Source organism: Plasmodium knowlesi (assembly GCF_000006355.2).
Source record: "Plasmodium knowlesi strain H genome assembly, chromosome: 11".
In the NCBI taxonomy this organism is placed as follows: domain Eukaryota; phylum Apicomplexa; class Aconoidasida; order Haemosporida; family Plasmodiidae; genus Plasmodium; species Plasmodium knowlesi.
Window position 1 is genome coordinate 361,683 of NC_011912.2, and position 24,033 is coordinate 385,715.

A 24,033-nucleotide genomic window follows, 5' to 3' on the forward strand; every position below is an offset into this window, starting at 1 on the left:
AATCCATGTAAATCTATGCATTGGCAAACTTATACAAATACAACAGAACCCACAGCGGCGGTGATGTAACTCAGATCCGCTGAATGGTGGGCACTGCACAGTCGGAAAGCGGGGATCGCAAAATTACTTAAATTATTTACTTGAGTACGCAAATTTCGCAACTCCCTGGAGATGCACCCTGGTCTCCACCAAAAATGTAACAAAGCACTCGTATTAAAATTCCCCCATCTCCTTTGGAAAATTCCAATTTGTGTCGTTCTCTCTACAATTACATCGTTTTTTTCTTAACTACGGTATAACTCAGGCACCTTCTGCGCAAATGAGGAGGAGTCGATAAATTGGCCTCTCTGGAAGGAAAATTTTCACCTCCACTTTTACCACCACGAAGGCACAGCGCTAAAATCCTAAGCCTGCACAGGGTAACATGAATCCACTGAGAGCTGCTTCTCTGACACAAAGTGCACCTCATGGTTGTAAAGAATATCCTCCTTTATATTGGTGGTGATGAGAAGTAAGTAGGAAGTATGCTCATTCTCCACCTGCACCAACGGAATCAATACAGAGTTAAATTTGATGTAGTAATCGTATGCACAAGTAGAAAGGGGGAGTATGTCATACCCTGGTCCACCATGGATATTGCACTTCTGAACAATCTTGTATACATATCTATTATGCGAAATGTAGGAGTTAAATAAATTATTCTTCATGACATTTCCAGTCTCCAAATCGTTCGCATATGAATCTGTACTACCGACAAGCTTGTAAATATTAACAAATGGAATGCCCTTAATTTTCATATGTTCAAAGAAGGTAATTCTAAGAGAGAGCAGCGTGACACATGTGGAGTGGAACAAAATGATAGAATAATTTTTTAAAGAGTATAAATGTACTAATTGGTATTTAAAAAAGGAAAGTGGAGGAACGATATATGAGTACGGAATAAAATGGAGGACTGGTTTCTCTTTCTGCTTAGGGTAATGAATACATATTTGATAATCTCCTGTAACGTTGGCTCTATATAAAGATGGAATCAGGCAATAAATCCCACTCTCTAGTTTACATTCAATATAGCAACATCCAGCTTTGTATGCTCCACTCGATATAATTTCTCCTTTCTTTAAACTCCTCGGGGATGATGTCATCCCTTTGAATATTCTCAAATTAACTGAATGTTCTTGTGAGCATTCAAGGAAAATAAAAAATGTGCAATCTTCGGGCACATAAAAACGTATGTGAGGATTTCTAAAGTATGACCACAAATTGTTCGAACACCCTCCTGCACATTTACTTGTCCACTGTCCTTTGAAATATAGAGAATCGTAATTCTCTGGTAGCATTGGTGGTAACTCATATATGGATAAATGCGTATGACTAAATACCTTTAACGTGAAATTAAATTCTTCTTTCTGTGAGTATTGTGAAACTATTAAGACAAAATCGACGATCCTTAAAATTTCTTGCTGACCCTCTCCTGATGCGTTCCCGTTCATGTTTCCGTTATCATTGCTGTTTTGTATGTTTCCTCCTGTCACATTATTTGGGTGACCACTCTGGAAGGTATCACAAGGGTCCTTTCTGGATGAGCTCTTCTTCATAAGGTAGTTATTTATACATTCATCTTCACCTCCGATTACCAATTTGGTGAAGGTACATTCCCCATTGGAGTATATTCCTTGCTTAATAGGAAATAAAGGACAAACAATTCTATCCTTTCCTGAATGGATATGGAGCGCTAGATACTTCTGTGAAGCGTCTACTTTTCTCTCCCTCACATGCTTGGATAGAAGAATCCATATTTCTATCGGTTTTTTTCCTATATAGCGTAAACCATCTTCGGACAGATCTTGTTTCTTCACATTTACATGTAGAGCAAACTGAGGGTTGTAAGCAACGAGGTGAGTGTCGTCTTGCAAAATGGAGCTACTCAAGTACGTGCTGTTTTCCCATTTTGTGTGAATTTCAAACTGATATGGAAAGATAACACTATTCCAACAAATATATATGTGCGAAAAATATTTCACTACATCTTTCCATGGAATCCAAAAACAACCATCGTCTTTCCCTTTAGCTTTCTCAAGAGAATAATTTAACTTCTTCTGCACTTCCTTTGTCCAAGTTGCTTCGTCATGATGAGAATACTTCCCTTTCCAACGGATGCATCCCCATGGGTTCTTTATATAGAGCAGTTTATCCCCGTTATACGTTTCAATGTTTAAAATAGAGTAGGCGTGTCTCGTTACAATTCCAGTTGAGAGGGAAACCCCTTCTGGATAGTCCAACCCTGACGGTGCGGCGTCCTTTAATTCTAGGGTACCTAAACAAACAACACATTTTCCTTTTTTTATTCCTTCGTAAATATTATTCCATATGATGTCCCACTTCTCATCATATTCTTCATACTCCTCATCTACCAAAACGGAGCTTTCCCCTTTCTGATTTAAATAACTGTACTGATCAATGGACCCGCACACATAGGAAGACAGGTCCATGTTACTCACTGCTTCGCACAGAAATTGATGCGTATGTCTCATTTTAACTTCGCGATCTGTCATAACTTCATTCAATATATCCTTTACATCGTTTCCGTTTCTTACACAGTGTGGGATTTTCTTCATTTTCGGGAAGATGACACAAAGTGGATTTCCGTCCATAGAGGTTCTTTTTTTCTCTGTCTCCTTGGTTGCCGTTCCATCGGCATTGTTTACCTTTTTAACAGTACATTTGGGTCCTATCTTTGCCTTGCGCGGCTTTTCCTTCCCTTTCCATCTTTCCTCCGTTGCATACAAATGGCGCAGAGTCCAATACATCTTCAACTTTTCATACTTTGACCAATCAGCACGCGCTGGGTGCCAGTTCCTACTTGTGCCCAATCGATGGATGCATAAATTGACTCCAACAAGGAAGTCATATGGCTGGTGCCTTCTTCCCCTTTTCGTGTACAATTGTCCACCTGAACATGGTGTCGTTCCATTTTTGTCGCTTTGAACATACTGGTAAGGGCTCTTTTTCCGATTTATCACATTTTTTCTCTCCCCCTTTTTCAAACTTTTTTCATGTGCATAAGCTTTCTTCCGCTTCCCATCCCGTACAACAGTGAACCCCAATTTGGACTTCTTCCTTGGAGAGTGCATCCCCATGGCGGATCCATAAGAAGCATCCAAAGCAGATGAACATACCTCATTGACCGCGGTGTGAGCCGTTAAACGGTCCAAGGACGGAGGAGAGCTACTTATCTTCGACTTCAACGAAATTGTCACGGGGATCCAGCCAGTTAGGTAATACAAATCGGAGCCGGGGTTGGATCCATACATAGAGTAGGAACCACCCATCAATTTCACGAAGGCTTTTTCAAGCAAAGTAACCCAAAGCTCCTTCTGATTATTGGAATAAGCTACTAGCAAAGAATTATTCGTCTTCACAGGTACATAATCATCAATGATAATTTTTCTCTGAATTCCATTACAGTGTAATCTACAAATATACATTCCACATGGGTTAAAAACTGGCCAATTCTTATTCACATGTGCATAATTTGATGTACAAGGAGAAATGATATTTGAGAGAACGGGGACTTTGTGCTTTCTCTCATATTCAATCAAAACAGTTAAAGAAGATAAAAAGGAACAATCTGCTACAAATCCTTGTCTTATACAACTATTATATAAATCTGTTGACATAACAATGGGGTTGTTATATAATTCTGAGAGCCTTTTCCAAGAATCGAACTTTTTTTTTTGTCTTACACTTAGTTCTAAATAGCCATCAGGATCTGTCCATTTGTAATTTACCCATCCGTAGAGCTTAAAACAATTGATGTAATGATATATGCATCTTTTTTTGTAACATTTTTTGCACATTACATAATTTTTCTTTATCGAACTTTCATTTAGTCCATATTTATGTTCGCAAATTTCTTGCGCAGTTTTCTCTTCTCTTAGATATCCTCTCTTTTCTAATTTGTTGCTAATCATATGTTTTTTTCTTTCGCCTTCAACTTTTTCATTTTTTGTGTTCTTGCCGATGCACATTTGGTACTTTAATTTTCGATTCTCCATCTGCAGGCCCCTCTCATCTTTACTACTTTGCTCCTTATTTCCTGGAGTTACGTCTTGATACACCATTTTATGACATTCTACTTCTCTTTTAACTCGTTTCATCACTTTTGTGTTGCAATTTGTGGTTCCAACCTTTCCATGTGCGATGTAATCCTCTTGGTCTTCTCTCCTGATGATGTGTCCTCCATCGTTGTGTTGTCTATTATTATTGCTACTCCTGTGGTGTACTTCTCCCTTGTCTTCTTTCATTCCCACATGACAATTTATTCCGTTCACTTGATTTTCCGTCATGTTAATTCTAACTGTTTTCTTGCATTTCATTCCATCCGTTTTTTTTTTCTTCCTCTTCTTTTCTTTGTCCACGTCTACTCTCGATTCGATGTTCTTTTCATTCATCGTTACCATCACGTTATTTGACAGAGCGGACTGCAGACCGGCTTCTTCCTTTTTCCCCCTCTTCACATGTGTGGAACTATCTCCCCTTTTTTTCTTCTTCTTCTTCTCCTCCTCATATGTATTTTTTTTTTTTTCGTTTTTTTTCTTTTCTTCCTTTTTTCTATGTCCTATAGATTCCACATGATCTTTATTCTTGCTTGCTATTGGGGCACTGAACGCACTATTATGATTCCTCTTTCTTTTATCCGTCTGTTCATTTTCCTTGCCATTGATATTATTTCGAATGGGTCCTTCTCCCTGACCCTTCTGTACTTTCTCCTTTACAACCCTATTTATAAGGCGGTCTGTCGTGTGATTTTCCGTTTGAACGGTTACACCATTCTGCCTATTCGTTTGGTCCTTTTTCCTTTCCCTACCTTCTAAGGATGATCTCTTTCCTTCATCAGGATCCTCAGTTTTTTTGAACTTTTCCTTATTCGTGGCGACTTTTTTATTTTGCACGTTATTCTCATCAAAGGCACCCTTTTTTGCTCCCTCTTTTTGCATACTAACAACTTCTTTCATACATTTCTTCCTTTTAACACGCGCAGTAGAGGTCTTTCTAAGGTGCAACTTAAATAAGTTGTCCATGCTGAGGTTTCTGTTACTAACGTACTTTTTCTCCTTGTCCCTCTCTGTATTTCCATTGAACAATGGTTGTTTTTTCTTTAAAACACGTCTAGTAGTATTTTTTGACGTGTGCTTATCGTGGGGTGAATTACATCTCTGCGCGTATTCGTCCGCATAGACATTGTCGTTTCGATTATTGAAGGCGTTCTCCCCATTTTCGCCGTTTCCATCGCTCTCCTTATGGTCATGATTGTGATTAAATAACCCGCAAAAGTTTACCTCCCTGTCACAAGGGTCCTCTGTGCCATCCTTCTCCATATTCATTTTCTTCTCCGAAATATGTTTCACATGTTTGATATACGAATTATTCTTTATATCTGGATCGTTCTCAATCCATGGCAATATTATGTAATTCCCTATTAAGGAACTTTCGAACAAAATTTTGGACGCATGTACATTCTCGGCGATGTGGCTAGGCATTAGGGAAAACAAATTAAATACATTTGAATTAAATTTGTAAAATTCATAAATATGCAAGAAAGTATTTTTTCTCAAAATCATACTTCTAAAATCGTGATAGTACAAGAGCTGTTCTTTATTCTTTCTGATGGCTCTCACTAGCAATTCTTCTTTTTTCTTGCTACCCAAGCAGTTGTAAATTTCCTTTGTTTTTTTTTTCATGCGATGTGTGATGATGGATTCATTTGGAGGAACAGATGGATCTTGCTTCTTCCCTCCGTTGGTGCATATTTTACCCTTGCTCGTTTTATACAAAAATTTAATTTTTTTTTTTCTAAACAGGTTTTTCTTCTCCATATGGGATGGCGATTCTCCCTTTTCTTTTCTGCCTCGAGCTGTGGATTCCCTCTTTATGAGTGTGCTGTTCATCGTTTCTATGATTCCCGTAAAGGAGTTATTATCAACATTGTTCTTAATCCCTTCGATTTCCTTACCTTCGACTTTGTTACCTGCCTCCTGCTTTACTTTGGCCCCTTTGGACGATATACTGTCTTGTTCATTCTTCCTTTCGTGCCCCGTTCCTTCTTCCCCCCGTTTGTTTTTTCTCCTTTCTCTAGAAATGTATCCCATTGAGGGGAAACCGTCCTTACTACCATCACACGGGATGACATAGGGGCAGTCTATTTCTTCATTCTCAGGATCACTATTGCTGACCCACCTTTTAGCGGATGTATTACTGGACACATTGTTCCGTCTATCTTTAGAACAATCCCCCTTCTCACTCCTATACTGATTGGACCTTCCCTTCTCACTCCTATATATCTTCAACACATCGTTGTTAACGTCGCTGTTGACTGTGTCTTCCTGAATTTCTTCTTTCCTTCTTCCATTTTTCACCTTACTACATCTACACCCCATATCATTATATAGAATTTTATCATTTGAACTGTGCAATCAGATGGAATGGTTTCCTTTGAAAGCGCTTTCCCGTGCGATACGTATCCCCCAGACCCTTTTGGTAGAGAGTTTATCGGGAAAAGAAAGAAAAAGTGGAAGCAGAAAAGTGCACACAAAAAAACACGCACGAATGGACATTGAGAACAGAATAGCCTCGGCTACAGTCTCTCTATGGACAGCTGTGGAACGAATTTAATTTTCCAATGGCACGTTTATGTATATCCATACAGTACATGCAAATAAAAACGTTTGTGTACACTTGCACTTTCCGTTAAAGGTATATGGGCAAACATAGCACAATTACCAGGGATGTACATTTGAAGGCCTTTTTTTTTTTTTTTTTTTTTTTTTTTTTCTTAATTCACCTGCCTTTCAAATTAGCATAAACCATGTGGGGTAAAAGGCACTTGCCTTTTTGTACAGGTTTATTTTTGCCTAATTTTGTGCGCAAAAAAGAAAAAAAAAAGCATATACATAGGCAAACGTATTTTACGTGAATGTTATTATTTATGTACATACTTACGTGCATACTCAGGTGCGTACATTACCCACTTGAATATACGCCTATGAGTGTGGTTAAGCACATAGTCTAGCAGAATGCTACATTATAATTAACATCACAAAAGTGGAATGAGGAAAAAAAAAAAAAAAATTATGGAAAAACGAAGTGGTGACCAAATGACACAAATTGTTTTCCTTCAAATTTTTAATCAAACAAGTTTTTCACATCATACAAAATACTGTTCATTCTTCACAAATGGGAATAAGAAGAAAAATGTAAAAACGTTAAAAAAGATGGTAAGCAATACTACAAAAATTGAGAATTTCTGGAAAAAAAAAAAAAAAAAAAAAAAATTACCACTAAAAGGATATACATGTAACGTGCAAAAGTTGTGAATTAAACTGCCAATGAAGATTTAAATTATTTTTTTAATTGAAGCAGGAGTGGTTGAGTGGTAAAGCGGCAAAGTGGTGAGTGGCAAAAAACGTGCAAAAGAAAAAGAAAAAAAAAAAAGAAAAAAAAAAAAAGTAAAAAAAAGCAACAGTAAACAGAGAACAGTGTTTACGCAGTGTAAACGTAGCATAAAGTGGAACAATTGCACAAATCAAAATTACGACCATGTTATTAAAATGGAAAGATCCGTTTGACCAACACGGAATAAAAAAATACTCGATGGACAAGGAAAATACAAAATACATAAATATATTACCACGCAGCACGGTGTAAATTTTTAAAAAAGTTAGAACAATCGTTGCGGGGCAAACGCCTGTTTCTGTGAACCTTCGCTTATTTGGACTATCACTGGGGGGATATGCCTACGTATCTACATTTCCACTTTCATATCTACGTACCCAACACTGTCGTAAAATCGTATCCTTTCACACCTTTGCCCCCGTGTCCCTTTTATCTAGATCAAGGGGAAAAGAACAAAAAAAAAAAAAAAGAAAACAAGTAACCTCCTAAAAAGGGGCGCAATAAAAGTACGGCAAAATGGTGCAACAAAATATCGCACCAAAAAAGTACGGCAAAAAAAAAAAATACAGCAAACTTACGCGGCACAAGCGGGGACGTTAAAAAACTGAAAAAACGCACCCCGCAAAGTTACCGCGCACTCAAGAACCTTTCGTTCCTAACACATGCCCAATGTAATGTAGTAGATTTTACCTACTGCACCTTCTCACTTGTGATCATAAAACGTATTTTAGGAACATCTTATCAGTACCAGGGATGTACCTCACCATGTATCCCCTTTTAAAAATTAACTTCTTGCAGAATTACGAGTAGTAATATAATATTGACCGTATATAGAATTTAAAAAAAAAAAAAAAAAAAAAAAATCACCCACACAGTATACGCTTTAATTGTGCATGATTTAACTTGTGGACCTGGAGAATTTTCCACCCCTGTTGCATATGAATACATCAAAAGTACGTTGTACAGTGGATAGATCGAATTCAAAATTGTTAGCCCCATTTACCTAATCACCTCTTTGGAAATTCTCATTCATTGCCAAAATGACTCACATGGACAAAAAAAAAAAAAAAAAAAAAACTCTCCTAAAAGAATTGTGGCAGGCCATTAACTAAAAAAAGAGTTCCCTTTGGGAAGTCGCGCCACTAAACAAAAACACAACGTCAAAAGAAGTCCACGCAAAAATATGCACGGTAAAAGATGACAAATAATTTCCACACTATTGTGGGTGTAAGTAAAAAATGCTATGCGCACATGCGCAGATAGCTATGTGCGAACTACACCCCCCCGAAAAATCAAATGAACAAATAAAAATAACGTATGTCCAAAAAAGAAAAAAAAAAAAAAAAAAAAAATTATGCGGTTCACACATATTTTTCTTCCAGTCCAGTTGTTGCAACTATTTCCATATATCAGCCTGTTCGTCCGGCATCTTAAAATCTCCAAACATTCCCGATGGTGGTGCGTATCCAAAGTACTTCTGAATGTTCTGTCTAGTGAGCATCAACGTTAGGGTATAAATAAAGGTCGATGAGCAATGGTACAAGTTTTTCCCTTGTAACCCCGTGTGCGTTAGTAAGGTAAAGGGGAAAATTGGCTTAAATGGCAAAATGGCAATTGTGAGTCCTTCAAATAAGCTAAAAAGCAACGGCATCATGGACATAAAAATTAATCCCGTTATTACATTCGACTTTGTCTTGAGCGTTGCCATTGTTTTGGTTTTCTCAATATATATTTCTTCCGTTGTTACATTTTTTTTCCCTTTTTTTTTATTGTTATTGTTGTTGCTATTCCCATCGATTTTGCTTAGCAATCCATCTTCCTTCTCCTTCTGAACTTTCTCATACAATATTTTCAATTCTTCGTTTAACTTAATAAACTTCTCATTTCTGTAAACGAATATCCAACTTAAAAATTCGCAAAAAACTCCACACGCAATCGCAATTCCGATGATGATGAAAATATCGGTCTTCCTCACAACATCATCCATCTTCTTCCTTTGAAAAAAACTTTGCACATGTATGTTCCACGCGGGAAAATAGTCTACTTGCCGCGAACGAATTGTGAAAAAATATTACACACTAAAAAAAAAAAGTGCGTAACTTTGCTTAAACCACGGCTGCGAAAATGGATAACTCTTTCTTCTTTCGCTTTGCCAAACGAAATACAGTACAAAAGAGTGATACCTTTTCAATTTTTTTTTTTTTTTTTTCCAATATGCAACACAAAAAATGGTAAAAATGAAAAAGCTACAGGGGTGGGTGGATCAACGGCGAGATGGTCCTCCAAGCAAACTGCTACAAACGCGCAAATTACTTCACAACAATTCTGCGTTAGACTCTAATTTACATTGCATATTATTACTTCCGCGCCGTGATGTTTATGCCTCTTTAATTAAAAAAAATTTGCTAATATGTTTTAATTTGAATATGCTCGTCTTCCTTTGTTTACACGTTCCGACTTCCAACTTTGGCGGTTCTCAAGAAGTTCCACAAATGGGCACATACACATGTACAGATATGTGTGTATATATACGCACAGGCGTGTTTGGAGATAATTCCTTCATACGCTGTTCCGCTTTTCCCTCTTCTCCTTTGAGCATCCCATATGTGTGTTCGGGTCACTTCAGCTATATAGCAGTGGATGGCAATTCTTGCACACGCCCAACATTCTCATAGAAGAGAAGCAGCCGCTTGCAGGAGCTCTGTGCCAGAATATGGTGAGTATGGATGATGGAGCATTTACACGTAGGTACATGGCTCACCATTCCGTATCGCCGGAGTGCTACGTTTATTACATTACGCTCTCCCGCGGGGATAACGGGAAATAAAAAACAAAAGGACGATATGACAAATGACACTATGGTGCTGGTTATAAATTTATCAACATAAAAAATTGTCACTCTCTGAATTTTATAAAAAAACGAGAAATCCTATTTTTTCAAACTGAAAACATCATTGAACCATTTATGCATAGGGAAACCTTTTTTTATTCCACCAAAAAGGAGATGCGACCAAGGAAGAGGGGAAAAGAAAATTAAGATAAGTGTGGTTAGCACTATGTAATAAGAATTGCAAGCCATGTATCGTAATATCCACGCGTTAAAGTTATTTCCAAATTAAAAAAAAAAAAAAAAAAAAAAAAAAAAAACCTCTCCTTATCCATATCACTTATACCCAATAGCGCTGAATTTTTTTGCTAAATTGTGACGCGGTGAAGGAGAAAAGAAAAAAGCGCACGAACCGATCTCCACATGGAACGTTCTCCTAAAAGAGAAAAAAAAAAAAAAAAAAAGCAGAATTGAATGCAACTTTTGAAAAAAAAAAGCGCTCATATGAATATATCCATTCCGAGGAGGGAAAAATACTAACCGTGACGATGGTGTTTTATTCATAACGTACAAAAATAGGCATACATGTACAGGCTTAGGCGCACAAGCACGCTTAAAACGTACGCCTAGTCGAAACAAACTCGGGAAAATACATAAAAATTAAAAAAAAAAAAAAAAAAAAAAAGTACGCCCTTTATTTAAAAAATAGGAGGGTAATTTCCATCACCACCACCCATTTTACACAACAAAGTGAACACAGAACATACCCCCCCAAAGGAAGGCAAGTTCCTCTTAAAGTGAAATAAACCCGTGGAAGTTAAGAAAATACATAACTGGGATAACCTTAATAAGGAGAACACATCTCGTAAAAAGGACATTTTCGTAAGCATACCATAGACGCGCTATTTTTAATTATCTGTGAAAATTTTGAGCAACCATATGTATCCTTGGTGATGAATACCTTCGAATCATCGTACCTTAGAAGATTCCTTCGCGTCTGAAGAAAGGAGCTGCAAATTTTGCATTTTCTAGGCGTACTTCTTAGTGGCCGAGGGTTGAAAGGAGCGAACAAAATATGTAATACATATATATATGCATGTGCATGCATATATGTGTACACATTCAGTGTGCGCATTTGAACCACCACTACCCACTTGTAGACGGAACTCCCCAAGCGAGCGCCAAGATGAAGCTTGAAGAAGTGAAGGACATTCAGAAAATTGAGAGGATTGGAGCCCACTCCCACATTAGGGGCCTAGGGCTAAACGACTGTCTGGACGCCCGGTACTGTTCAGAGGGCATGATAGGACAAATGAGCGCACGGAAAGCCGCAGGAATAGTTTTGCGCATGATCAAAGAAGGAAGAATTAGTGGCAGAGCAATTCTATTAGCAGGGCAACCAGGGACAGGCAAAACAGCTATCGCTATGGGTATTGCAAAAGCCCTAGGGGAGGATACACCCTTTACGCATATATCAGGATCAGAAGTATATTCTCTAGAAATGAGCAAAACTGAGGCATTAACGCAAGCCTTTAGAAGATCCATTGGTGTTAGGGTTAAAGAAGAATCGGAAGTTATCGAAGGAGAAGTCGTAGAAATTGAAATAGAAAAATTTAACGATAAAGATATAAACAATATCAACAAAAAGGTAGGCAAAATGATTCTTAAAACAACCGAAATGGAGACTCTATACGATTTGGGAAATAAAATGATTGAGGCATTACAGAAGGAAAATATTACAGCAGGCGATGTTATCTGTATTGATAAAGGCACAGGCAAAATTACAAAAATTGGGAAATCTTTTGCTCGATCCAAAGACTACGATGCTATGGATCCAAACACAAATTTTGTTCAATGTCCTGAAGGAGAATTACAAAAAAGGAAGGAAGTAGTCCACACAGTTACTCTACATGATATTGACGCCATAAATAGCAGGACACAAGGATTTCTAGCTTTATTCTCAGGAGATACTGGAGAAATTAAGAACGAAATTAGAGAGCATATCGACATGAAAATTAACGAATGGCAAGAAGATGAAAAGGCGGAAATTGTACCAGGTGTTTTATTTATTGACGAAGTACATATGTTAGATATCGAATGTTTTTCCTACTTGAATAGGGCCCTCGAAAGTGAGCAATCTCCCATTGTTATTATGGCAACAAATAGAGGAATTACACACATTAGGGGAACGGACTATAAAGCGCCCCATGGAATTCCCCTCGATCTGTTAGATAGAACTCTTATTATACCTACGTACCCGTATAAGCATCAAGATATAATGAAAATTTTAGAACAAAGAGCTGAAGAGGAAGACGTCGAAATTGATCAATATGCCAAGGAGCTGTTGTGCAAAATTGCGTCCGAGTCATCCCTAAGATACGCACTGCACCTCATCACTTTGGCTAATTTAGTTTCGAAAAAAAGGAAAGCCACGGAAGTTACTGTCCAGGATGTCAGAAGGGTTTACAACCTATTTATTGACGTCAAAAGGAGCACACAATACTTAATTGAATACCAAAATGAATTCATGTTTTCTGAGTTGCCCAAAGAGGACGAGGGAATTAACCCAGAGGACTCCTATGACGAAAAGAGAGAAATACAGGAGAAGAAGTCGGTCAACGATAACGCCGATTCTTAATCATAAATATAGACTTATACCCGAATTGTTTTGTCTTTGGGAAAATGTGCGTGTCGGTCAAGTGGGCATATTGGTAATAACTTCCTCCACATTTGCACACAGACATGTGCATACTTCCCTAATACCAGGATGAAAAAAAAGTAGAAAAGGAGCAAAATGCCCACGCTCCACATTTGTCTGATACCCATTTTGTGCATGGTGACACGTGCGAATGAGCGCTTCAGTTAACATAACTGCATGCATCAATTATAATGCCCATAATAATTTGTCAACAATACGACGTAAGTTTTTTTTTTTTTTTTTTACAGCTCGTATTTTTCCTTTTTTTGAGTATGAATTAGCCTATATATATATATATATATATATATATATTTTCTGCCACATTGAGCAAAATTCATTCACATCGCAAGTAATGTTGTATGTCCCTCACCCCTTTGGGGTCATACCCATATTTGTCTTTACGATATTTACAGAAAACGCAAAATAAACACCCCTCTTTAAGTATTTTTTTTGCGTTCATTTCAAAACGTTATTATTTAACCCAGTTAAAAACGTGCCTGGTCTGTGGCAAATAAAAGGAATTAAAATAATCCAAATCAAATAAACTCGTATCAAATTAAAGCGCAAAGCATTGTACTCCTCTGTAATGGTGAAAAGGTGAACAATGCTTGGCCGAATATCAGCCCAACCTAGCTGCACAGTTTTTCCAACTCGTTTCCATGGATATTTTTTACCTTTTCTTCCACCTCAAGGCCTAGTATAAAGAAAGGCGGATGGCGCTTTTCCTTTTTCTGAAAAAATGTCAATTTTCCGAACAACAAAGCCCTTAAAAAAAAAAAAAGAAAAAAATGAATCAATTTTAAATTTAAATTCCCCACATTTCTACTCACATGTTACAGAAATGAAAAGGAATATGTCATCGTAATTAAAAAGACAGGAAAAACAAAACTGATGTGCATAAGTCTCCAAAAATTCCGAACAACGTCCTTTCCTTCACCTCTCCGTACGCCCATTTGGGAATTTTCTTGCAACTCAGCTTTTTTCCACTTTGATCCATTCTCAACCTTTTGTTCAAAATCCCTTGGGGAGGCAAAAAAAGAAGTAACAATAAAATAACAGAACAAAACATAGCATAGCGTCATGTAACGCAACAGAACTAGCTACACACAAAATGCAAAAAAAAAAAAAAAAAAAAAAAAAAAAAACTCCGCCTAAGAAGCCATTTTCACGTCGAAAAAACACATTTTTACCTTGCCGGTCATACAAAAATGTAAAAAAAAAAAAAAAAAAAATTCTGAACAAGATTTGCACACAACGCCCTTTTTGTAGCATTCGACCTGTCCGGAATAAAGTTGTAATTTTTTCAAGGCTCTTGACATGGATATTTCCTTAAAAGAGGAAAACACGTAAAAGGATTATCCGAGGACACGTAAACGAAAAAGAATGCGGCTGCTTTCTGCTTAAATGTCCACAAAAAAGGTTATCTTAATTCATTTGTGCAAAGGGAGCAATAATAATACCAGTAGATACGTGTATATGCATATACATATATGTACACATATCTGCACATAACCTTGCACACAAGCGTTTCGCTCAAAAATAGAGTCATACATATTAGAGCGCAACATCCCTCTGCCCTTTCTATGTGCACATACATCTTTTTTAGTAATCCTTTTCGTAAGTGTTTCTTCCTCATGCTTAAATTTTTTAACCCCCTAAGGTTCATCATTCGAAATGTTCAGAGGAACATTTTGTCCTTGGCGCACTTCATATAAGAGCGCGAATTTGTAACTCAAGCTAAATGCGCACAGGGAAAACGAAAAACAAAATAAAGCAAAATAGAACAACAGTCGATGCCTTCCACCGAATGACAAACATTTCTGCAACAGACAAAATGAAGCCACCTGTTGACAACGACGTTTCGCTAAACAATAAGGAAGAATTCATATACTACCTAAAAATATTAAACCATATTGGATATTATGATGGTTAAGCCGTAGAATTGCTCTTTTTTTAAAATAACAAAGTGGGCAGTACACATATTTGTTCATATGCAAAACAAGTGTAACAAATTAGATAGAGCTTTTTCTTTTTTTTTACTCCCCACCCTCATGCCAAATGCAGAAATGGTTTCCATGATAAGCGCTGCGAATGTGGAAAATTACAATTTAAATTACTCCGAGTCGGTGTTAATGGTTAGTACGAGCTTAGCAGTGTGTATGCATCTTGTGTCTACACTTTCTATACCTGTTTACACTTTTAATAAAATTGAAAGTGACAAATCATAAATCGCCCTTCCCTAAGCGTTGTGTTGTGTTCTCCACCTCCTGTTATGATTTAGAGCGGCATGAAAAAAAAAAAATATATCACATGAATAAACGCCTCAACCTATGAAAACGCTCCATGTGCAGTTAACTGCTGCTATTAGCACAATTCTGGTTGCCCATTCCAGAAGTGCTTACGCCAAAGAAAAAACGGGAATAGAGACAAATAAGCCAAAGTGCAACTTATCCAGAGCGATGTCCATGAATGAACAGTCACATACGCTTTAACATAATGCACTGCAATGTGATGTATTATTATTTTTTTTTTTTTTCCTTTAAGGGATCCACCTTCAAAAATGCGCTAAACGTTAGGAGAAAGGAAAAAAACGTACTCGAAAATATCATAGCAAATGAGAAAACAAGTGAACAAGAAAAAAATTGCGCTGAGCTATTAAAGTACAAGTTAAATGAGGATATAAGGTCCATAGAAAATACCACATATGACATTATAAAAACAAAATGCATTCCCATGACGACTAACGAGGTACCCTCCTACATCAACCATTTTTAACAATACAAATGAGGAGAAATAATACTGTCTGGAAATAATAAAAAAAAAAAAAAAAAGAAGCATAATCATAAATATAGCTTTTTCCTTCGCATATGCCACATGGAACTACCCCCATTTCGACATCCCTATTTGCAGAAAATATTAATGTTCTATTGGCATTTACTTGGAGATATTACGAGATACTGCTCTGATACTTTTGAAGGGGAAGAAAAGAAGAAGACTCAAGAAAGAAGCATGCAGTCGTATTCTTACGCCCTAGGTTATGCGAATCGAATGAGTATTCCTCCGTCTAGTCCGCAGATTTTAGAACTGCTCGTTAGTTTAACAGGTTAGCCCCATCGCAAGTATCCACATAAGGTGCACTTACCTGTGTGAAGCAGAATACATGAGCATAAGTAACCACTGCGTTAATATAATTTATCATTCGGCTTTTTCTTCAAACCCATTTATAGTTCTCCACAAAGACATGCACACGGACATAAACATTTCCATTGAGATGGCTGCTCAGGCATTTAGAGATGCAATTCAAAACATGCATCTCCTGGAGTAATACATAAAATAAGCGCTTCCCCATAAAAATAAGAAAAAAAAAAAAAAAAAAAAGGATCTTCGAAAAATTGTGCTTCCCTTTTATTCCTACAAATGCGTCTCTGCTTATTTCACTTAGAGGGATTTTGTACAACAAAGATGCAAGATATAGACCTGCCCATATTTGCCTACATGAGTGCCTAGAACGCTATTCGCTACTAAATTTTTTTTTGTCGTAGCGAGATGCTTAAATTATACTACTTGTTATTTCCCTTTGCTCCACCTTAGAAACGACGATGAGTGCACCAAAACGATTGGTATATTGGGCGTACTGAGGGACAACATAAATAAGTGGTGTGAGCGTAAGTTTTTCACTATAGTAACCTTTTTCTCCTTCTCTTCTAATTTCACCTGTTTGCTTTCCTTTTCGCCAACAATCTTTTCCTCCCTCCCTTTTCATCTTCCTAACAGTTTGCGGCAGGAAAAATGTGAATGATCTGTTCGAAATAAAAGGAGAAAACTTCGATAAGTACAAGGACATTATGGACAGCATTCAGTCATAAGAATTTCGGAGTACGCAGGATGTTGTGGAGAGCGTTCCTTATTACTATTCTAAGGAAGAACACGCTTGGCATGTGGCTCTCTTTTTCACCTCCATTTGTTCACATGCCTTGAATGGATGTAATAGCGTTCCCGCCCTGACCTAATTCGAACTATCGCAGATAGATGGTTCATTTGGAAGAATAACCCTTTGAAGAGCCCTATTTCGTGTTCTTTTGTCATCCCTCCTCCATAACCACCCCCGTGGTTACTTGGAACCATGCAAAAAAGTGTGTACCCAGATGTTCAGTAGAAGCACCCACTTCTCCAAACAGCACAAATATTTTTACGAACCAAGACGAAAAGGGTTACTCACTAGATACATTTTACATTAAGCTCCTTTTTTCTCTTCTAATTTTTGAAGTGCAAAATTGGGGGTCGCACGGAAGGCTATTCCATGTTGTTCATGTGGGATCCATCCGGTCCAATAACTAGACGCTTCCCTCAGCTGCAGCCTTCGCAAGGGTACGTATATATACATGGAAATAAATGCGTATGCACACAGGTGTGTGCATAAATGCTTGTCTGTCATATGTGCCCCTCACCGGAATGGCACGATATTCTTGTCTTCTAATTCACCCAAGAACTGTTTCTAGTAACGACATTTTTCTCCACATATATAGAAAAAATATATTAGATAATTTGAGACTACATAATATGGTTAGGGACTCGGGAATGGAAAATCTATCACCCTCTTTTTTTTTATATCAACATATAACATGAAGAATTTGAACCTTCGCTGGTGAAATATTAAACGTTTTTTAAATGGGCATACGACACAAAAAAGTTGTTTGTAAGAGGAAGAAGCTGAGCAAGCATTCCTAGTGCAGTCACGTCTTATGGGTATGTGTGTACCCTTACAACTGCCTCTCTACATGAAGTGCTCAGTGAAGCTTGCATTGGGCACATGAAATGGTGAGCTATCCAGCAGGGGTGAAATTACCTACCGTGTTGAATAACTTATTAAAGAAAAAACCCTTGGAAAACGGAAAAAAAAAAAAATAAAATAAAATAAAAGATAGAAAAAAAAATGATCCACAATTGACGCTTATTTGCAGTTGGTCAAAGAAATTACGTTGGACAACGATCATTCCTCTTCCGTCCTGTACTGTGGGGGGATCCATTCGACCGGGTTGATATCGGCATTTCTATACCTGACAGCCCTTCTAGCTTCCAAGTACTGCGAAAAAGCGTGGTGGTCTATTTCTCCACCGTAATAATGCCAATGGAAATTCTTGTAATACTCATCTGGGTCCATGGTAACTTCTAATGGCTCAAACTTCTGTATATACATGGTGAACAAAAATATGGGAGTTACTGTAGCAACCAATGATCCCAGAAACAGGAAGAGAAATTGGAATTGTCCATAAGTAGCCTTAAGTAGCTGCCAGTATGTAAAATGCTTTAAGCAATCCTTGTTACTAAAAAAGGTGGCTAGTTCATCCATTGTCATCGAATGAATAGATGGTCCTGCCCAATTTCCATACTGATACCCTGTTTCTTTGATTGTCCTTGTTTTAAATATATTTGTCCATGGGTAGTTATGTACTTTCCTGGGATCTAAACCGTTATATATTCTTGGTGCGCTCCCAACCTTGGGGGCTTTAAACATTTCAGACGTGGGGTAATACGACTGCAGCGTAGCATTGGAGAATAAAAATCTTATTTTACTCCTTGACAATGCCATCGTTAGAGGTGGCGGTATTTTCGTACAGTTGTGTTGTTGTGCATTCAGTTGGACTTTTTTTTTTCTCCTTCTTCTTTGCCTCTGTGATCCAGTTTTGTTTAGCCGTAAAATCTTCAAGAGGGTTATTATCACTTGCAACTCAAATGGGGTGGGAGATGAGTACCTTTTCCGAATACTTCCCCTGTGTGATTATTTTTTATCAGTTTTGCGTAAATGAATGGCGAACACTTGGGTGTTAATATACCACGCATTCATTTTAATCACTGCTTCGACTTTTTTTTTTTTTTTTTTTTTTTTTTTTTTTACCTCCGCATAAAATGTGTCATTCAGTGCAACATAAGAAAATGGTTCTCACAATTGCTACATTGGTGGGTACTTTTATTTCTGGTGAGTTACGGAATAAATTCGCTCATCGCGTTACCACGGGGGTGCGCAAAGATTAGGGGTTGATGTGTGATGAAAGTGTGCCTCAAGGTAGGCATTTGTTACTTGATATACTTCGCTGCAGTTTATTTTATTTTATTTTATTTTATTTATTTATTTTTTTTTTTTGATCGTTTACGCGAGAGCAACTTCAACGCAGAAAAATGAGTGAAAAAAAAATCCCCCTCTGAGGGTGGAAGTCTTTGCAAATATGTTCATAAGGAACACGCGCGCGTGTAACTACGCATATACCACGCATAGTATATATTTTTCCGGAGCATAGGCACATGTGGACTGGTCTACGAATAGAGTTACACTTGGCTAATTGATTGACTGTACATCCCACAAATTGCGCCAAACAGGCAAACGCTTCGAAAGGGCCCAAAGGAGCAGACATATAATACTCCTTTAAGTATCACACTGATCACCTTGTCGCCTGTGTGAAGCTTTACCATTTATTCATCGCTTAAACGCTCTGCAGAGAATTCCACTGAATAAAGCGGAAAAACAAATTTTGTAATGCCATTGGTTGGTCTATACACGTCGAAAGAGGAAAATTTTCATTTTAGTCGAGCGGAACATTCACCTTCTCCCGTGGAAAGTAACAAAATGAACAAAAACAGCGATCGTGTATATTCATCAGGGTAACGATTTTTATCATTTTATCATTTTATTTTTTTATCATTTTTTTTTTTTTTTTTCTCTCTCCTGTTTACACACAATTTATATGCGTTGGCAGCCTCCTCCTCATAATCAGTGCCATAAATATACGCCTTTTTTTTAAAAGAATAAAACGAAAATACGGTCTTTCCCCTACCAGTGGAACAAACCAAAACGTCCAATTTGAGCGACTCATAAGAGCATACACCCATGTGTGTGTATAAACATAAAGCTGTGAAATGTCTACATGTGTTTCACAAAATAAACGAGGTTATATTCCTCTATTTAGTGTAAACTATTGTACGTACGTGAAGACCCTTTTTTTCCCACCCCCTAAGCGAAGGATAACCATATCGCTATCCACATCCGTTTAGGTAAACCTATCCATTTGTTGCACAATGTCCACAGTCCCATCATTAAATTTTTAAGTATGCCAAGCGGAGGAACATAACTAAACACGCACAAGCATATTTGCAGCTTAAAAAAAGATATACAAGAGAAAAAAAAAAATAATAAATTAAATAAAGAACTGTAATACCCATGAGGGGGAAGTCGTGTGCACTCATCGAATGAAGGAAAATTTTGTTTTGTTCATATATACTCTTTCGTATTGCATCTTTTGGTACACCCAAACGGTAGGTGTTCACCTCAGGGGGAGAAAAAATAATTATGAGTTTCATTCGGGAAGATACTTTAATGAGCAGGTCAAAAGGTACAGAAACCTTTTCCCCCGCTATGCTCGGCCAAACAGACTAACGAAGCGGAACTGCTTCACACATGCCTCATGCGTCAAAACATATATGCACACATGAGCGTTCGCTTTGAGTGTACGCTTTCGTTTTTTCCAAGTCAGCTTCCCTCTTGCGGGTATGGTCCTCCTCCAAAGGGCTTGTCTTTCTGTAGCCACATTTCTCCCCCTTAGCCAAACACATAAGAATAGGATACAAATGTGCAGTGCAAAATAGGAACTTATTTTGCCAGTCCTCCGAGATGGCGCTTCATATGAAAGGTGAAAAAAAAAAAAAAAAAATTCGTTAAACGTTAGCTATACGCTGCGTAAGACAAAGGGAGAGGAGCCATATCTTTTGCTTTATTTTTCTCCCCTTTTGGTGGCCCCCCCCCAAATGGCACATACAGAATGTGCACAGCTATGCTGAGAAGAGAGCATGTGCAGATCGTTTCTGGTGGCTGGCAAAAGCGTTTTGTAGTGGAAGAAAGTTCGTGTTCTTGGCGATATAAAAACCTGTGGTAGAGAAAACCACGAAGGCGAACGTAACATGTCCTACGCGCGTATGCCTCATTGTCAGCGTTTTTCTCTTACGAACGAAGTATTTTCCGCGTACTCAGTTTGTGGTTTACAGTACGCGCAAGAGAGAGTCCTTTTTTTTTTTGCGGGACGCTTACACGTAAAAAAAAAAAAAAAAAAAAAAGCAAACAAAACCAAAGCGAAGCACATTTCGTGAAGACCATAAAAGGTTTCTCTCCTCAAATTTGTTATTTAATTATTTTTATTCTTTCTCACCAAGTAATTTGACTTTTTTCCTCGGGGCTCGCCTTATTTTACACTTTTGAAACGAACAAGCAAAAGATGCAAAACATTTCTTCACGAACAAAATAGAAAGAGCTCCCTCTTCCCTGCCTATATGTTTGTTTGACACGCATCCGAGGGAGTGTGCAAACTGTTAGAAAAGTGGAAGGCCAAACTGACGCTTCTGCCACGTGTGTCGCGCACCTGCCATAAGTGAAAAAGGAGGCAATCCATATGACAATGTTCTCCTTCGAAAAAAAAAAAAAAAAAAAAAAAAAAGAGAGATAAGAATATCGCCAGTCACACAAGAATACACCACGCATAGCTATACATATATAAACACTCACGGAGTTCATTTTTTCTCTAATTTTTTTTTCTTCTTTTTTTCCTAATCTCTTTACACTTTCGACTTCCTAAGAAGCCCCGCGTTGTCATTTTATATGCCTCTTAGCATACATATGTACTTTTTCTTTCTTCCTATTTTTTTTTATTTTTTTTTGTGACATAAGGTATACAAGTGTAATTGGGCATTTTCATAAGAGCGCACGCAACGTTTAAAGGGAACTAGCATTCTCACATAAATATATGTTCATACGTTCATATATTTATATATTCGTATGTTCGAATGCTCATTTGTGCGTATGTACCTGTGCACAAATATAGCCAAGGAAAACAATTGAGGTGTATCATAAGGAGTTAATAAGGAACCTCTGTTCTTTTTGAGGCAAGCAAGTACAGGCCCGGTTGCTGAAAAAGAAGATTGACGAGGGTACCAAAGTGCTCATATAACAGGGCTCGCGTAGAAGCTACTACATAACGGGCAACGATCCATAGTTTTTTTACCCCTATATATTTTATAACAGGTACCACACCCACGAAATGCAGGGCGCCACATATATATGTACCAACCTGGCAGAGGAGTCATCTCTTCCGCTACACATGTGCATACCGGAGATTGTACATTAATGATGAATATTTAAGGATAGCCCCCGACTGACCGTGTATCGAAATCTGCCAAAAGCAGACACACGCCCTCACACACACATGTGCATATATCCCTACCCATCCTCCGACAGGTCGACAAAATGTTAGAGGCCAAACTGAATAATGCTTCTATTTTGAAGAAACTATTTGAATGCATCAAGGATTTGGTAAATGACGCAAATGTAGACGCAGACGAAAGTGGATTAAAACTGCAAGCACTGGATGGGAACCATGTATCGTTAGTGAGTCTGCACTTGCTCGATTCGGGTTTCTCTCACTACAGATGTGATCGAGAAAGAGTGTTGGGGGTTAATATTGCGTCGTTAAATAAAGTTTTCAAATTATGTGGAGCCAACGAATCTGTAGTAATATCAAGCAAAGATGATGAAGATAATCTAAACTTCGTTTTCGAAAATAATAAAGAAGATAAGGTTACAAACTTCTCTCTGAAATTAATGTCCATCGAATTGGACTCCCTTAACATCCCAGACTGTGAGGAAGGTTTTGATGCAGAGGTAGAATTAAGTAGCAAAGAACTGACGAACATTTTTAGGAACCTATCTGAATTTTCCGACACGGTATTTATAGAAATCGACTCTAATATTATAAAATTCACAACAAAAGGTTTAGTCGGTGATGCAGAAGTGGCGTTAAAACCAAGGGAATCAACAAGTGAAGATGATGTCGGTGTTACCATCAAGTCTAGAAAAAAAATCAAACAATCCTTTGCCATCAAATACTTAAATCTGTTTTCCAAGTCAACCATTCTCTGCGATGTAGTTACCCTCGGTTTAAGTGACAATAGACCCATCGAATTTAAGTACGAAATAAAAGACACCTCTCCCGACGCAGACACTTTGAAGGTTGGCTTTGTTAAATTTTTCTTGGCGCCTAAAATGGACGACGAAATGGATAACAAGGATTAGCCGCCCTCTACTCCTCGTGCTCCTGCTATCCGTCCGCGTCATATTTAAGAGGCGCTCTTCAGTATCTTCACGGTTGCACTACCCCTTGCTGTATCCCTCCCCTTTTTCAAAACTAGATACATCCACTTGGTAGTTACTACATCACGCTTACACTGTGCGTATACTATCGAACCTCAACACGCCGTCTGCATATGCACCTTTGGCCATTCATACAACTTATATATATATAGCCAAATCACCTCTTTTAACAACCCCAGCATACGCACACAGCGGAATAAGAAACGCGGACTTGATTCCCAATTACACCACTTTAAGCCAGAACCAGTATGATCCTCCCCTTTTTTTTTTTTTTTTTTTTTTTTTTCCTTTATCCATTCCCAAATGGATCGCCAGATTATATCTGCATAAATTCAGCGCGCACATGCCGTAAGGGCAATTTTGAATAAAGGAACAACGCGCGAATTGTAAGTCATCTCGTGCGTACATTACTGCGTATATGTCGGTGTGCTTATCGGTGCGATTCATGTGGTTAACAGCGCAAGCTTATTTCTCTCCCTTCCACCTGGCTGCAAAAACTGTCTCATTCGAATTGTTAAAATAATATTCAGCAAGACGGGCAAAAGTGGCAATAGGGGCCAGATCACCCCATCATTGAGAGAAAGAATTGGATCACATCTTAACCCTTCAAATTGTCCGTATTTTCGTGCATGTCTGATTTGATACGGAGAGTATATCACACGGAAAATTCCCCGTGTTGTTATTTTTCTTTAAAGAGGTTCTCACTTATTTCCCTTTATACGAAAGGAAATAGCATCAAACGTGCCTGGTGCTTTATAGGTCGTTTTTTTTTTTTTTTTTTTTTTTTTTTTATTTGTTGTTCCTCGATCCAAAGCGCGATTGCCCCTATGGGGGGTATGCACAATGTCGTCACCCCAGCTAGCGGTG

At 37.9% G+C, this 24,033-nt stretch overlaps 6 protein-coding genes across 6 annotated transcripts; 3 read left to right on the forward strand and 3 right to left on the reverse strand.

Moving 5' to 3' along the window:
* Window positions 1-404: 404 nt before the first annotated feature.
* On the reverse strand, window positions 405-6,437 carry PKNH_1108900 (calpain, putative; the record flags this gene model as incomplete). Its single annotated transcript, XM_002261229.1, has 1 exon — window positions 405-6,437. One exon carries the CDS (start codon window positions 6,435-6,437, stop codon window positions 405-407), a length of 6,033 nt encoding a protein of 2,010 aa, XP_002261265.1.
* A 2,411-nt stretch (window positions 6,438-8,848) lies between these two features.
* Window positions 8,849-9,439, reverse strand: PKNH_1109000 (transmembrane and coiled-coil domain-containing protein 1, putative; the record flags this gene model as incomplete). Its single annotated transcript, XM_002261230.1, has 1 exon — window positions 8,849-9,439. The coding sequence occupies one exon, from the start codon at window positions 9,437-9,439 to the stop codon at window positions 8,849-8,851; it is 591 nt and encodes a 196-aa protein (XP_002261266.1).
* Window positions 9,440-11,465: 2,026 nt separating this feature from the next.
* On the forward strand, window positions 11,466-12,917 carry PKNH_1109100 (RuvB-like helicase 3, putative; the record flags this gene model as incomplete). Its single annotated transcript, XM_002261231.1, has 1 exon — window positions 11,466-12,917. One exon carries the CDS (start codon window positions 11,466-11,468, stop codon window positions 12,915-12,917), a length of 1,452 nt encoding a protein of 483 aa, XP_002261267.1.
* Window positions 12,918-14,811: 1,894 nt separating this feature from the next.
* On the forward strand, window positions 14,812-16,843 carry PKNH_1109200 (14-3-3 protein, putative; the record flags this gene model as incomplete). Its single annotated transcript, XM_002261232.1, has 7 exons — window positions 14,812-14,905; window positions 15,042-15,112; window positions 15,522-15,725; window positions 15,888-16,080; window positions 16,205-16,298; window positions 16,569-16,642; window positions 16,752-16,843. 7 exons carry the CDS (start codon window positions 14,812-14,814, stop codon window positions 16,841-16,843), a joined length of 822 nt encoding a protein of 273 aa, XP_002261268.1.
* Window positions 16,844-17,967: 1,124 nt separating this feature from the next.
* On the reverse strand, window positions 17,968-18,567 carry PKNH_1109300 (uncharacterized protein; the record flags this gene model as incomplete). Its single annotated transcript, XM_002261233.1, has 1 exon — window positions 17,968-18,567. One exon carries the CDS (start codon window positions 18,565-18,567, stop codon window positions 17,968-17,970), a length of 600 nt encoding a protein of 199 aa, XP_002261269.1.
* Window positions 18,568-22,263: 3,696 nt separating this feature from the next.
* Window positions 22,264-23,088, forward strand: PKNH_1109400 (proliferating cell nuclear antigen 1, putative; the record flags this gene model as incomplete). The annotated part of the gene is made up of 1 exon (XM_002261234.1): window positions 22,264-23,088. The coding sequence occupies one exon, from the start codon at window positions 22,264-22,266 to the stop codon at window positions 23,086-23,088; it is 825 nt and encodes a 274-aa protein (XP_002261270.1).
* Between the last annotated feature and the right edge of the window lie 945 nt (window positions 23,089-24,033).